Source organism: Rhodnius prolixus, unplaced genomic scaffold (assembly GCF_049639745.1).
Source record: "Rhodnius prolixus isolate KJV_2025 unplaced genomic scaffold, Rpr scaffold_1, whole genome shotgun sequence".
NCBI classification, from domain to species: domain Eukaryota; kingdom Metazoa; phylum Arthropoda; class Insecta; order Hemiptera; family Reduviidae; genus Rhodnius; species Rhodnius prolixus.
Window position 1 is genome coordinate 13,039,527 of NW_027411581.1, and position 16,357 is coordinate 13,055,883.

The window sequence follows — 16,357 nt, forward strand, 5'->3', positions numbered from 1 at the left end:
AATTAGGTACCCACGCACAAATTGATGCTCATTACAATGTTTTATTTTGGCGTTTTTATGACTTATAAAATTCTCATAAAATAAAAACTCATAAAATTTGAAATTTAGATTAATGATGACAAAATAAATATATTATTTAATTAAGGTGATACATATGTATACAATTAAAAATACTTGATAAGTTTATTCTAATAATTGTTATTCTACAAATTTAGTGAAGTTGTTGATTAATCTGTCTTTCCAAAAGGTTTCACAGGAGCAATAGATTTGATGCGGTTGATCTTGTGAATGCTCATCTCCAACATCAGGACGAAGGGTGTCGCTGCCATACCGACAATCAGAATTAAAAACGCCAATGCTAGTGGACCTGTGCTGACTATCAGCGGATCCTGACGCCAATGGCATTCTGGCTTTTGTTCTCGCCAATACTGCTGTTGGCGATCCAGCACTCCTCGCTCCTTCATCAGCGTGAATCTGAAATTTGAATTGCAGAAAGCTTTAACTTTATATTTCGTTTTAGTACTGTCGTCGCTACCGGTGTTTTGGTTCTGGTAGGGATCCGAAAATTAGTTCAAGAAATCTAGATTTGACGGTAAAACTGAAATCTCACTTTTCAGCTTAATGAGGGCGCAGGAAGTGGATGCAGTATGTGTTATTTTCTCATTAGGTATCTTTCTAGTTTCTAAACTGGTTCAATTCAAGCAGGCCTGTTACCCCACGAGTAAAATAATTGTACATATTTTCGCAGACATTACACTAATAGGATACAGCAATTCGAAACATGAAGGAAATGTAAAACTCCCAAACTTTATCACTTTATATCTCCTTCAAAAATTGAGATAGAAAACTGCAATTTTGCACAATTGTACAGGTAAAATGAGTACTATAGTTGTACATATTTTCAAAATTTAACATTGTAACTTTATTTTTGGGGAATTTCATTTTCGGAAAACCTATTCGCAGGTTGATCCAAATGTGCACACGTTTGATTTTGATGTTTTAAAAAATGTGTTTTAGTTCTTTATAACATTGTAATTAAATCATTTCCATTTGGAGATATGAAACACATTTTTTAAAATTAGGACGAATCCAATCCTTCCTTTTTGAAGTATTTCGTCGTATTGTCAACCTCTTTGCTATCTTAAATTACTCTCCAAAGAAATTTCAATTTGTTGCCAAGCCAATCCATTCTATCATTCTTAATTTCCATTAATAGCTACAATTCTTAGTAGCCAATTCCAATCCCATCGTCATGTCATATCACATTCACTCAAACCAATAGCCTTCTACTTCCTTTAAAACAACGTTTGCTACGCGACTCCCTAAACACCAATCAATTACAGCTTGGAAACTCGTGAATAGCGAATTAATAAGCAGACTTACTTTCTACTGAAAATCTCCTTATAGGGACTGTCGTCCACGGCTAGAGCACCAACATGGAAGGGATTTGATACCTGCACTTCCGACAGTGTGCACACCTTGCAAATAAATTCAAATAATTCAGTGCTAAAATGTCTATTATTTAAGAGAACAATACAATATTTAGTATTCATTATTCACCTCTGCATCGCTCAGTTGGTTCAGCAACTCGGCGTACACTTCTTCATCTTTAGTGAACAATGCAAACTGTCCGTTCTTGATTCTGTGCACACTCTCCACGATGGAAGAGTAGACATGTTCAGAAGGCTCTCCGAGCATCAATTTCTTACGCACTTCCTTTGTTATTGTATTATTTTTTCTCTACAATCATCAAAAGGCCTTATGTATGATTTGCATCAAGAAATCTTTCAAGAAAAATCAATTATGCTTAAACATATATTTCATAGTGCAACTTAATTAGTATGAATTAGTACTAATTTTTATACATATTGAAAGAACACTTATAATTACCCCCCATCCTTAATACAGGTACATCACAATACAATATAACGGAAAATAAACTGACTAGCGCCTCTCGCAGTAGAGGTCTGTCCAACAATCCCATCTCTAGCTCGCTTTCTAAAAGCTGTTCAATATTGTGAATGGCATTAGGCGCCTTTAACAATAGTCCATTTAGTATTGCCGTATTGTAATATGTAACTGTAAAGAATGAGATGATCAATAAGCTGAGATAAATCAGTCTGGTGGAGGCTTTTTCGTCACTATCTGGTAAGCCTGTAAATAAGCATACAATTAGTTTATCATATGCTTACTTCATTGTATAACAATATTATTAGTAAATCATGAACCTTGCTGAGTGAATGCAGCTATAACTATCAGCACACTTCCGCCGAGATTGTCGTTGTACATAGTATCTCCTTCATAACTTGCAACTAATCTGAACATGAGAACTGCTGCAATGGTTATAATAAGTAGGCAAGCCCAGACTGAATAATCTAATGGTCGAATTAAAGCTTTGTTCGTGCCAAACATTTTAGTCTGTAGAAATGTGAAGCATGACCTGTCGGACAATTACAGTAATAATACTTGAAAATAATAATAACTATTAATGCACTCAATATTAAAGAATCAACTTGCCTGAATGTATTTATAGTAGTGACATAATCAATTGCTTTAGTTGCTTGAACATCATACTTATAAGGGGCTAAACCCACTTCTGTCTGCCTTAGTTGTAACTGTCCTATCATGCCATTCCAGGTTCCATTGTTTAGTTGTACTCCCCACTTATTATTTAAGGTGAATGAATATCTAGGATAAGAAAGTATTATTATGTAGGGTATTCAGCATTACTTGAACACAAATGCAGAAAGCAGTGGTTAAATTTGAATATTCCTGGAAAAAATATTGCAAATGAACGTTTTAGGATTTCTTTGGAAGCAGGAAAGTAGTATTTCCAGGTAATGGTTTATCATCACTAATATGGCCGATTGTATTGTAATGAAAGCTGGTTTACTAAGTATAATTGTATTAACAATTAGTTGTAGAGGTATATATGGATCATATACATCCTAATAACAATGAACCTGATCTTCCCTCATCTTAAGTAGTTAGAGATCAAAGGGAGTAACCTTAGTCTTAGAGTGTTAGAATTATCTTATCTTGGAGTCTTAGGATTATCTTAGAGACTTGGAATATGTAATTAACTCTTTTATATTTGACAACATTGGTCCAGAGAAATGAAGTAGGGCCACAAGAACATACTGACTGACCGCATATGTCCAGCGGTCCTAGGTGTGCACAACTGATTTAAACCGACATTTCCGTATGCCTTTTCAAGCTAAATTCTGTTAATTATTTACTATTACTTACGTGAAGTTACACATGTCGGAAAGATGTAAGAAAACAGCCAGACCGTATCTGCAGATCCCATCAATACCGTATTTGTAAGACTTGTCCAATAAAGGCTCTAGTAAATTACTCTTATTGAACTTTATTTCTGACATCTATAAAATATTAAAAATAAAAGGGATTGTACCTTTCTTGAAGACAACATGTTTTAAAGAAAATACTAAGTTGATGTTCACAGTTATAATGACAATTTCTTATGATTAGTGACAACAGGAGTAACCAAAACGCCAAATTCAGTGTCTCTACATCCTGTTTTATTTATTTAATAAATTAAGACATTAGGACCACCTACGGTCCATTCTCACTCCTATTTTAAGTGTGAAAATAGTAATGTTATTGCATAATTTGAAGACCAAATAAAAAGATTTGGTTTTTTAAGCCAGAATTTCTTCAAATCTAAAATTTTGAAAACAAATATATTTCTGTATTATCTATTTAACATTCAATTAATTATTTCAAGTCTTAACATCGTCCGTCCGATTTTTTATTGGAAGAGAGAATTTGAGCCAAAAATTGATTTATAACAATATTTTATAATGACATCAATCTTTTAAGATTGTACTCCATAACATAAACAACGACCACCGGCGAGATCTTCTGGTTAAATAAAAAAACTGTTCACTTCCAAACTTAAAATGGGTCTAAGGATGGATTCCGAGAGATCTGAAACTTCTTTATTTAATTAGATAAATAAAACTTGAAGAGAATAAAAATTTGTGGTTACACTCACATATATTTAGGATAAATAAATTCGCCAATATGTTATTCAATCTCCCAAGATTCTCTGAAACTAGAAGTTTAACAAAGTAGACAAATTTTGAAAAATAGCTATCCAGTCAATAGATCTTGAATTAATATTGCACTACTTCTAATTTATTTCAACAGATACAATTCTGGTTGTAAATGATTAGCAAAACCACATACTGCTTGGCTAACCCCATATCATTATGAAAGATGATGAACTTATTAGAAAGACATCTGAACTTAGAAGTGTGAAGACTGAGTTTCAAACATACTAGCGATATTGCCGTTATAGCAACATGCAGTTTGATCTTACAAAACCCTGCATGTCTGACAGTCTTATCAATACGAAAAAAATTTACGATAGGTGCCTGTCAACTGGTTTAAGGGCTCCATTTCCTGCGACTCATCAAATTAAACGACTCATTGATTTCGCGGTGCTAGAAAGGATTGTGTAAACTCATCTTTTCATGCAACTCACAAGAATGTATTGAAAATAGTTTTACTCAGCCTCTAAGTTAATAATATTAAATGTAAAATATTATAAGGCGCCAAGTTAAGGGCAAGAAAAGCTAATAAGTGTAGCTATATTGGATTCGATTTCTGTGTCCTCCAAGAATCAATGTAGTTTTTGTTAGAGTAATTCTATAATAAATTTAGGCGAATTGTAAAATAAATGAACTTGAATGACTGCACCTACGTTCTCTATTAGCTTCTCTTTCCCGCAAAAAGTTTATATCAGTCCTTAAACACACTCTTTCATTGGACCTCATGATCACCAATATCTATTCATTTGTCAATTAAATGTTATTAATTAAATCACAGTTTTAACCATAATTATGAAGTGACAGAAGTTAAATACAATATAGTAAATTAAATGACATGTTGACTAGAAAATGAATCTACTAAATGTTTATGTAAATAGTAAAACTTAACATCAGACTGGCGGCTAACTCTATGCTTTCAAAATTGTCTCTAGGTAGTGGTACATCAAGATGAATCAATTTACTATCAGACCACTGTGTGAAGTTCGTTATTCTAAAGGGTTGCGACTCATGTATCCTGTATATATCGGCCAAAATCACACCATGTTCCTCATATATGGCAATGGTGACATCACTATCAGCTAATACCCTCATAGGAGTCAATAAATCCACTGTATTCTTGTAATTATCACTCCATAATAACCAACGGTAAGAACTGTTGAACATCTTTGAACTCTGCAACGGCAAATATACGTATTTTGAGAATATTTTGCTGTTCAAATCAATAACTTTAGTAATTTAGCTACCTCACCTGATGTAGAAAGGCTACTCCATGGTTACATGTAAGATCTAGATATATTCCTTGCACTTGTGGTTGTTGGAAATTTACTTCTATATTCTTGTTTTTCAAGGAACGATCCAATGATTTTACGTTATAAACATTATTTCCTTCAGTAATTCTTTTAAAAATAGACTTAGCAGCTAAAAGAGAATAACGATTCTGTAACTTAACGATATAAGTTTTGGATTTTATGAAGTAAACGTCTAGTCAATGTATCTAGAAACAGTTCTTTGAATAGTTCTGCAAATTATACAGACCGTTTAGGAAATTAACATTAATCAAAATTAATTTTAGACAATTTTACATTTTAACATTAAGATTTTCGAAGTGACTATTACAACTTACAGAGTCTACATGAAGATCACGGTTTCAATTGTATAAGAAATAAAAAACCTCTATCTTTAATAATCTTTTAAAGCTCTTATATAGACCTACCGTAAAAAAAATAATTTGTGTACTATCGGAGATACAAAATTTGATTGGAGATCAGAACCAGAATTGTAAATATCCAGTAAAGTCAAGGAATATGCTCCTTTAAACACATAGGCAAAGTGATTCCCTTTAAGTTCCTATCCAAGCTGTAAGTTAAACATTCAGAAAATACTTTACCTCTGGCTGTGCAGAAATATAAGTGAGCTCCACCAAAATCGTTAAAGTGATAGCTAATTATCTGTGACAGTTGTGCACTTGTGAACATTTCAGTTGCATAAATATTTAGAAAATGTACAAAATAAATTGTTGACAAGATTGACTTCATCATTATGATGTGATGTTAAATATTATTTAGTTTAGGAAATAATACTATTTATTGAAAGCAGATCGACAACAAGTTAATGACGTTGGTGGCATTGATTTCAAATTATCTTTTTGACATAAATACTTTACACTAAAACTTCGCCCTCATCAGAAACCTCACATTATTCAGTCCCTTTAGTCTTTCTCCTTTTTGAATTATTCTTGTATTCATTTAACTCAAAAGGAATAATTTAACGATCGTTTCTCTTTTAATTAGCATTTATGCCTAATAGTGCCATTGTAGATTAAATATTTGTAAATATTTATTTATTCTTACAAAAGAAATAAACAGAAAATATTGTTCCATTTTCGTGATTTTTCTGTGTATTAAATGATTTTTCCAGCAAATGAAATTTATGTATGAAAAACTAAATCATCTCTCGTTACAGACAACATTGTCGATCACTGGACAGTGAGCTGCAAGAAGCTCCTACGAAGAGAAAACTAAGAGCCAGCAGCTGGATTCGAATCTAAAAACACTGAGTGGCAATCCAGTACGCTAAACACTGAGGTATCTCTTCCCAATAACTATTATTAATATTAACTTTGAAAATCATAGCCTAATTTTCCAAGTAATATAAGAGGTTTCCATTTAACTGCGACGTGCTTTCCAATGTTTACTTCTATTCAGAAAAAGTGCTGTAATCGAGCCTTATTTGCAGTTTAATTTCTCTTTCCCCTCCTTACAAGTTATTGTAATGTATGCAGAGTACAATTTATCTGCTATTTATCTACAATTTATCTAATGGAAAGCCAGGAATTAGAAGAATTTCTTTAACCTTTCTCTTTTGATAAAAAGTATTGCATTAAAAAGTTAATATCCATTATCGCACTTACTAAAAAGTAATATACAGGCGAGTTTACTTTCTTTTTAATCTACGAGCTATATGTTTTTAAAATAATCAGATAAATGTGGAGCGAGTTGTTAAGATTTAAATTTAGAGTGTGTTTTGAACCAAGAAAAGTTTAGCACCTACTACCTCCTAAGTCCTAAACTAATACATCCTTGCAGTTTGTACTTTACTTGTATGTATATTGTAACTGTTATTGTTCAAGTTTTCACAATGATCTAATGAATGTGGAACGAAATATTGCAACTTAAAGTTAGTGTGTTTTGAACCAAGAAAAGTTCAACAGTCATTATCTCCTTATCTGCGCCATGGTAGCCGAGCGGTTAGAGGCGAGGCCCGCAAAGCTAAATTACTCTTTAGTTGGGTTTCCGGTCTAGGTCTTGGATTTCATTTATTGGTTAATAAAAGAAATTTACAGTAAAGCCTACGTCCACGACACCTATTTGCTAGTTAGACCTAAAGCCCGCCTGAAAAAAATAAGAAATATTTGTTTACTTCTTTACTTTCCTTTAAAATAATCAATTTTCAGACTGATGGTTAACCGAATGAGGGTTCGAATCGTTTCACTATTGTAAGTATAAAAGTGAAATAAGTAATTTGAGAGTGCAACAGGCTTTTAGTTGACATAAATCTGTAACTGCAGTCTTCTTCATAATAACCGTATTGTATAAGAAATATTAGTTTTCAAAATAATATAGGATTTTTTTTCCTCTTGCGTCAGATTATTTCTGCTTATTTCTGGGAACGATTTTGAAATTTCTGAGTGTGTTGTGAAGGAATAAATGTTATCTATCATCAATCCTCGAAATTGAAACAAAAGTGAAGAGGATCTAGGAAGGAAAATGTAATGACAGTATTAGTAATATCGGTTTTTTAAAATATTTTATTTCCTTCCTTTAATAACATCCAAAAATATAGGTAGTACATCATTTGTAAGTTTAAAAAAACATACGTTATAGGTACAGCACTCACAAATCCCATAAGTAAATCAACAAAATGGAGAAAAATAATGCTAGCAGTTGTTAAAAATTTACTATTGAATAAAGGAGTTGAATAATAGCAGAAAATGTTCGCTCAATTTGTACAGGTAAATAGATACACTAAAAATGATGTTGCTTCGCCGAAGCCGAAGTAAAAGATAAATATAAATTCATTCTCTGCAATTTGATTGCTTCAAGATTACAATCTTTTAGAGAAAAAAAGAAAAAATCATGTGTATTAAATATTAAATTGTTTTAACTTAGGCCTAGGCTTTTAATGTTCTCTATTCAATGTTTCGTCGATGGTTTTTTTGAGAGGAATACTCTCAAAAAATGACAGGATTTAACCTTACTACCTGTATTTAACAGGATTTAACCTGAAAGAACTGAAGACCCAGAACGACATAGGGAGACAAGGTGAGAAGGAAGGCTTCTAATGGTGAGCGGTAATCATCTTAATCGTTTCTTTTCTGAAATTTAAGTAGTTTGTAGAGGAATTACATAGCCTCTTCCTTTTCAACCTAGCGAGCTCTTGAAATAGTCATCTTAGGCTGGGCAGTCGCCCCGAAGACTGTCCTTACAACAAGGTTCGACCAAATCGTTACGTCACAGGCTTCTTGCTTTCTAATTTCCTCAGTAACTTTATTTCTGAGTCATGATTCATCTATTTACGCCTTTGGTTTAGAGCCTATAACTGCGAGGATCATGTCAAGAAAGAAAAGTTAAACTGTTATGAGCCCAGATGTTGTAAAGGGAGTATAGATGGATTATGATGACGATTTTTATTATTATTATTATAAGAACTGAGAACATTATATTTCCTTTAATTGTTGGAATCTCAGACACAAGAATTTTGGAAAACCCTGAAGAAAACATAACTCATAACTTTTCATTTCATTTTCTAGCATTGGCGTTCTGGCCATAATTTTCCTTCATCACTAAATCTCGAGTGAGCGAATGAACATTTAGAATGTTATTTATTTGTTAGTCGTAAACAATCAAAAAATATTGAAATAGAAATGTAATTCAAACTTTAACACACACACACAAAAAGTTCCTTTAAAAACCATTGAATTGTTTTCCACATATACACCCAATATATCAGTGTTTTTTTACACACACTATACACAGAATACAAACAAGCAATGTATAATATCAACTTATTTATGGCCATAATATGGCTATCACATGTTTTCATCCATTGAACAATAATTTTATAATTTCTATAATTAATAATTATTTAAATTTCTTTATTAGAAAGCATCGATAACATAGAATGCAATCATTCTCTATTTAATTTAAACAACAATTGTGTGGCAACCTTAATTGTTTACAATTTTCCAAAACAAAAAATGTATATAGTTTTATTCATTTAGATTTTTATTCTTTAGGAATAAATATATCTGATTCTCAAAAACAACTCAGTCTGTACATTGATTTACAAATCATATTACAATTAATTAATTTTTAAAATGTATACTTTCTTCAAAGTCTCATACAAAACATACCTCTATACAGTAATTTAAAAATGTTTTTCTAATGAAACATTTCTAGCTATTGTGAGCAATTATTTTGATTAATTTAAGTTTTAAAGATTTGTTTTAATTGTAAATACTTTTTTGTCTTAAATTAAAAACAAACAAAAACGAAAAAAGTTACTTTCTCCTACTACTGCCAAGAGGAAGTAATTTTTAGAATCTATTTTATCTAAAAACTTGTGTGTATAGATTTCTTCTAAACATTTTAATTTTATAATATTTCTTAAATTTATTCGTAATTTTATGGAGTTTATAAACGGACTACATTCATTTTTTTTTTGCAGCTTCTATGTTTTCATTAGTTCTGAATTACGTTTTGAAATTTCATTGGTGTACAGAATTTTGACTGCATTAGTGCATGCATTTACATTAAAAGTTTTTTTAAGAGGAAGACAACTTCTCTAACTCATGAATCAACCTTTAATGAAGGACGAAAAATCAGAAAAAGCTCATCCAATTGTAGAAAAAAGCTGTACCATCTTGTAAAATTACCGAAATCAATTTCTATAATTCATTTTGATAACTTAAAAAATAGGCTAAGTATGATGAGAATTTTAGATTGAGAACATTTTTTTTACTATAATTATTAATTTTTGTATAATAGTTAAATATTTTAATTATGAAGTGATTTCAAAAGCTACCAATCATAAAGTAATTAACAAATTAAATAATAAAAACAACAAATAATCAGCTTATATCAATAAAATTCAATCCAGCTAGTAAGAGGCGTTCCCCAGGGGTTCTAGAGGAGAAACATTGAGTTGAAGTTATTGCAGAGGCAAGAAATAATCCTTTTAAAGTTTTAATCAATTTTTTTTTTCTTAATCAAATCAGAAAAAGCTGTTCAGCAATCATAAGTGAAAACTGTTCAATTAACATAAATACTTAGGACAATGGATAATTGAATAATTGCTACCAAAAGGTTCGAAATAAAATTATTTACTAAATCTGAAGATACTAATAAAAATTTGGAAAAACTGCTGCATTTCAATTTTTTTATTTATATAGCACATCCATATAACTATATACAAGTATTGCTTACCCCATAATATTTAAATTATTCAATTAAATATTTTATAAAAAATTATATTTTTAAAAAACTTATCATTTTGAAGCAATGATATGCAATATAATAAGGCATGCCTGAATAATTAGGCAAACATTTTATTGTTATTAGCAAAATATAATATTATGGCATTATTTTTATTTTAGATCTTAGCGTATAAAGTTTCTTCTTAGGTTTATTTTTTTTTAATTAACTTTTAATTTAACACTTACATTAATTTTTTAAAGAAATATTCTACATTTTTCTTTAGGTCATTAAGACTAATTTAACATTCACCAACGATTTTAATTAAGTTTTCTTATTCTTCTAAAGATTCGCAATTAGCTTTGGAAAGCTTTTCAAATATGAATCAAGATTTTAATTAAAAAACAGTGAAATGGAAGCTTATTAAAGTATTATTTATTTTTTAGATGATATAGAATAATAAAATGCAAAAAATCCTACAGTACAATAGAAAAATATTTAAAATATATGGTGTTTTCATCTTATATGCACAGAATTGAATATTAATTAACTTTTCGCTTTATGGGCTCAATTAACAAATTTATCAATGAAAAAAAATTGTTCGAAAAGATGATTTTCCAAATAAGTGAAGTGTAGTTAATTTAAAGAAGTCAAATAAAAAAAAAAAATGTAGACTATTATGATATGATTCCTCCAAAATAATGATCTTATAGAGGAAGGAGGTAGGAAAGTGGAAAAAGTACTGCAGCTAAAAAAAACAACCAATCATCATTTCGGGAAGCTTATCCAAAATTATAAATGCAGTGAAGACACTACACAAGCAAGCAAGATTGATAAATGTCCGTGATTCTTAATGAGGCTTCAAAATTTAGTCATCCTATCTAATCTTTCTTTGAGATCCAACAAGAAATTGTTATCGAAATACATTTTGGTAACTGTTGGCTTCACTTTCCAATTATGCCAGAAACCAAATCACCCAGGGATTGTAGTAACCGCAAATAGCGAAGCCACTCAAGAACATTTAAGCTTAGAAAAACATTCTAGCTTCTTTAAGATAGAATAAAGTTGGATTATGTACAGAACTTCTACATATTAGAAAGAGTTCAAGTATTGTTATTTCCATTAGTTGAAGAATTCTAAGATCCGCATTGGCTACAAGTTTGAGAATTAAGAACTTCTTTGTAAGCGAAAACATCCAGATAATCGGACTGAAAGGGCATTTCTAGAGGAAAGACAGTCTCCTCTGCCCACTCTCATTTCTTTACTATTTAATAAATTTGAGTCATGATTTTATAGATTGCACAGAAATAAATTCTAGTCTCATGCTAAAAACCTGTTGTATTTAAAAACCTTTTTTATTCTAAAATATTGACTAAATAATTATTTTAAAGATTCTGCTTTTTGCTTCATATAAAAATAATGTTCATAAAAAAGAAGGTAGATTTCTGTTCAAACTTTAATACGTTGATAGGAAGTGAAATGACATTAAAGAAAACATTAATTGCTTTTATGTTCTGCTTTAAAAAAAAACAGCTGAGAATTCTCCAATAAGAATGGTTCAAATAAAATTCTAAAATTTGCCATTTTCCACTGGAAAAGAGAAAATCTATTATTGAATCATATTTAGTACAGGACTTAGGACATTAATAAGTTCTTAAAAATACTTATTTCATAATATTTTCAGTGTTCGATAACGCGATATTAAAAATCATGAAAATTTTACGACGTTGCATTTTCTTTTTCTTAGCAGTAAACAATGATTTCTTAAGAAAAGTCAATTTTATAAAAATAAAATTTAATAAATTGTTACTAACAAAATTATGACTAAAAATTGATCCAATAATTTTGAAAATTTTGCAAAGCTGAAGATATTTAAGAACTTTTTGTTTACAAATTATATAGTTAACAATAATGCACAAGTTTTCTTGTGATACATAATTTGAACGCCTAATTATTTCTCTAGATTAGAGTAGATCAAGTGTTATTTAGTAGCTAGAAGCATATGGTTTTTTTTTTAAAGCCTTGAATAATATTCTTAAATTTAATAAGGCTTTTTATTCCCATGCTGAACATTAACGGCGTTCTGTAAGTGAGGCAGATGATGATCTTTCGTAGCCGATATTTTTCCATTAATAATTTAGCTATTTATAAATTTTTATTAATACAAAATTACTACGATTTCCATAATTCAATTTTCCTCATTATTCATAACTGAATTCATGGTAAAACTTTACTTACTTCCTTATGTTGATATTAATAGAAGCATTAATATAGCTATAAATTTATTCAAAGCTTCTTCGTTTTAAAAAATTCATTAATGTAGCAATCACAAGTGCTCCACTTGTGTTATTACAAAAAAAAAAAAAGTTTAAAAAAAAATGAGGGTAATACTTTGTAATTGATATCTGCTCTTTGAAATATTATAAAAAAAATTATATAAATTTTATTTTTGTGCAAAATGCAAGGCCGTGGTTTTTTACCTTACAAAAATTTGATTGCCAAGCATGGATTGTTTGGAGATTTACTATTTATATGAGCATTTTTATTTATTTATTTATTTATTTACTTAAATATGTAAGCTATAGGTAAATCCATTGTCAATGGCCATCTTTTCTCTTTTACATAATCAAAATTTAGTTTAATTATCGAATAAATTAATTATTTTCTACATCTTTTTTTTAGTAAAAAACTAAAAACTAAAAGGAACTATAATATTTAATCTTTCCAAAAATTTTCTGGTGTTGCCAAAATTTTTACAGCGCGTAGTTTTTATACTATACACAAAATATATTTAAAAGCTATTCTACAGCTGAGGTACACATTTAGAGTCAATGAAACTACAATTGACCAACATTTTTTTGTAATATAACTTATATATTTTTTTTTATTTTTTGGCAGCAATGTCTCCGTGGAGGACTCACATTGTTTTCAAATCAATAATTAACTATTTAAGATGGAATAGAAAAAAAAAGAAGAAATTCTTCTTTGCTTAACACTTCAAAAATTTGACTTAAAAAAAGGTTTGTACCCCCCCAAAAAAGTGACCGTTTTTCTCCGTTTGTCCACTTACAACCTTCATGTTTATTAACATTTAAGATTAATCTTAAGACTCTAAAGAGCGTTTCCACACATACTATCTGATTTTTATAAGTTTGTTTCGGTCACTGTGAAGGGATCCAGTACTAGTCTGTTAGAGAGAAATGAGAAATGTCCCAGCAAGATATGTCCTGAAAACCCAGAACTGGGAGAATATAAAGTTTTTGTTTGAAGGAAGAATTTGTGGTACCAAAAAGAAGCAATACCAGCACTAGGCCAGTCAGGTATAGGAAAGCGCAAAGCCCTGATTCCATTGCTGCTATACGAGATGCTCTTACTTTTTTCTTCTCAAACCTTAAGTCTAGAGTGTAGGATACTAAGGGGTGGTATACAACTAAGGATAAAGTATAACATCTCTGAATCTTAAGATCATTACGTCATACTGAAAACAAAATTGCACAGATGCTGAATCTGCTAGTGCTCTACCTTTGGCCGAAGAGGAAGACTACCTAGCTCAGCGTTACTACCTGGCCATCATTCTAAAAAATTAATAATAGTGGCACGATTAGAATTAATGCAGTTTGATAATTTTGAGGATTGTAGCGCTCTTGGATCAGAAATAATATTAAGAACAAAAATGATGCTTTTGCCACAAAACTGTGATTTTCAACTACTAGCAGATTTGTTTACAACAATCACAATAGGGACATCCATCGAAAAACGGTCTTTTTTTTTCTTTTTTTTTTTTTTTAATGCACTGATTGTAAATATTTTTGTCAAATACCTATAACATTTTTAAAACATAATTTTTGAGTTAATAACAGTTTAGTTCGCCTCCTAACCACAAGGGTGCGACAGAGGACTAACGTTTGTTCAGTGGGACGTTTGTAGTGTCCCACTGAATTGTAAATAACTTATAAAATGAGCATTTTTTTTCCTTATTTGTAATTGTAATGTACAAATTTCCTGCAAACAGAATAATGCACCTGCATCCTGCAGAATCTTTTTGTGAAAGAGTGTAGCCATTAATTATACTTCAATAGTTCTATAACATCAAAAATGCATCACACCATTTCTAAAATAAACCTATAGCTGAATTAATAAATATTTTTTCACAAGTTGTTTAACAATTAATTAAACTTTTGAAATAGGCCATACGTTAACAAAGAATAAAACTATTCGTAGAAGCCAATGTCACATATTTTTTTTAAGCATTTTTTTTTTTTAATAGGAATTCTCGCATTATTTTAAGGAATGTTCTGTCTCAATAACAATAAATAAATTTTTTAATAAAAACATAGAACAATACTCTACAAGTTTGTGGAAGACATCTGATTGTAACAATTACAATACATTCTCATAATTTGCTTTAGTATAAATCATTTTTATTATTACTTTTTTCAACAAAAACAGAAATCTTTATTTTGTATATTAAGATTTATAATTGTTATTATTACTTATTAATGGTTACAACATCAGTTTTTAACAAAAAATTGGTGTCGAGCACCACCGATTGATCCTTGGCAACTACTTCTCAAACATAAAACATTGCTCTCCTCCTAACAAAGACAAGTTGCCTAAGGGCACATATTCACTTCATAAGGGGCTGCTAATTTACCACAAGCAAGCTGGTAACCTTCTTCTTCTTTTTATTTTTTTTTTTTACTTAGATTACACCTAGACAGCACTATGTGCCTAATTCGACAGTGCTCCTGGACGTAGATGAGTCACTACCGGATACACTGTCAGTTTCAGTTTCTGGTAAAGGAGGTAATACATTTTCTTGGAACTGGCCAGATATATTTCCTGGCGGCCAATAGTAAGCTGCTACTAATATTTTACCAGCCCTTGAGCAAGCTTTTCCTACACCGAATTTCCTTGTTGATGCCCACACCATCTGAGTGAAGTGACCTGTGAAATTAAATTATCTTTTAAAAATGAAATGGATGAAAACAGAATATAAAGTTCTATAAAGGAAGAAACGGTAAGAATAAACGAATATTTTGAAGAGATTTTTTTTTTCCTGTGACTGGCCAGATAAAGTTCTAACTTTCGAAAATTTGGTGCTTCATTAAAAGCTTCTAAAATTATTAACTTATAGAGTAAAACAAAAACAAAGTTAGTAATAATATTGAATTAAAAAAAAGAACACATTTGAATAAAGACAAAAATTAAGGAAAACCAAACAAACCTATTTCGTTCTAAACAATTTATTAGTAGTTGGAACTAAAGATCGCCAATAGGAAAAGGTGTCATCTGATTTAGAATTATATATTTTCTATTTTGTGCCAAAAGGCAAACAAAAATAGATGCTAAAGGCGGATAAACTAGTTTTATACATAAATAAAAAAGGCAGTGACCTAACTAAAAAAGCAGAAATGTCCTTTATTTGTTCATGGAACTATCCATTAAGAATTGAGAGATAAATTCAAGCGGTTAAATTCTTTTTAAAAAGCACTCCTTGGTTTAAGTACTTACTTTAGGGTAGAAATGGTCCATAAAAGACCCAAGCTTAAGTCACCAAAGCTCTCCACCTATCTCAAACCCTTGTCAACGTTCTCCAACTTCAAGCGCTTTCAAATCGTTCTACACCCCCTTTTCCATTTGTCGATGTGCTTTTACCACAAGGATGATTATATAAAGCTTTTCTGAAACCATTTGCCTCTTCCATCTGGTGCAAATATCAATCGCAAACTACCTACCGAACTTTATAAAGACGACTTAATCTGGCTCGCTGAACTGATGATTTCTGTTCTTACTAATTTTTAGCCA

The 16,357-nt window shown here is 30.5% G+C and overlaps 3 protein-coding genes across 3 annotated transcripts in view; all 3 read right to left on the minus strand.

The window, feature by feature from the left end:
• Positions 1-21: 21 nt before the first annotated feature.
• Positions 22-3,403, minus strand: LOC141454724 (ionotropic receptor 75a-like). The gene is made up of 7 exons (XM_074129290.1): positions 3,250-3,403; positions 2,518-2,688; positions 2,229-2,440; positions 1,946-2,154; positions 1,561-1,740; positions 1,384-1,478; positions 22-474 (listed from the first exon to the last, which is right to left on the minus strand). The coding sequence occupies exons 1-7, from the start codon at positions 3,381-3,383 to the stop codon at positions 228-230; spliced, it is 1,248 nt and encodes a 415-aa protein (XP_073985391.1). The 5' UTR covers positions 3,384-3,403; the 3' UTR covers positions 22-227.
• A 53-nt stretch (positions 3,404-3,456) lies between these two features.
• LOC141454728 (uncharacterized) lies at positions 3,457-6,181 on the minus strand. The gene is made up of 3 exons (XM_074129300.1): positions 5,965-6,181; positions 5,326-5,495; positions 3,457-5,249 (listed from the first exon to the last, which is right to left on the minus strand). The coding sequence occupies exons 1-3, from the start codon at positions 6,113-6,115 to the stop codon at positions 4,935-4,937; spliced, it is 636 nt and encodes a 211-aa protein (XP_073985401.1). The 5' UTR covers positions 6,116-6,181; the 3' UTR covers positions 3,457-4,934.
• A 1,685-nt stretch (positions 6,182-7,866) lies between these two features.
• LOC141454734 (venom allergen 3-like) overlaps positions 7,867-16,357 on the minus strand; it is a 33,247-nt gene continuing 24,756 nt past the window's right edge. Inside the window, exon 5 of the mRNA XM_074129303.1 lies at positions 7,867-15,496. Coding sequence (XP_073985404.1) covers positions 15,273-15,496 — 224 coding nt within the window. The 3' untranslated portion in view covers positions 7,867-15,272. The remainder of the gene's footprint in view (positions 15,497-16,357) is intronic.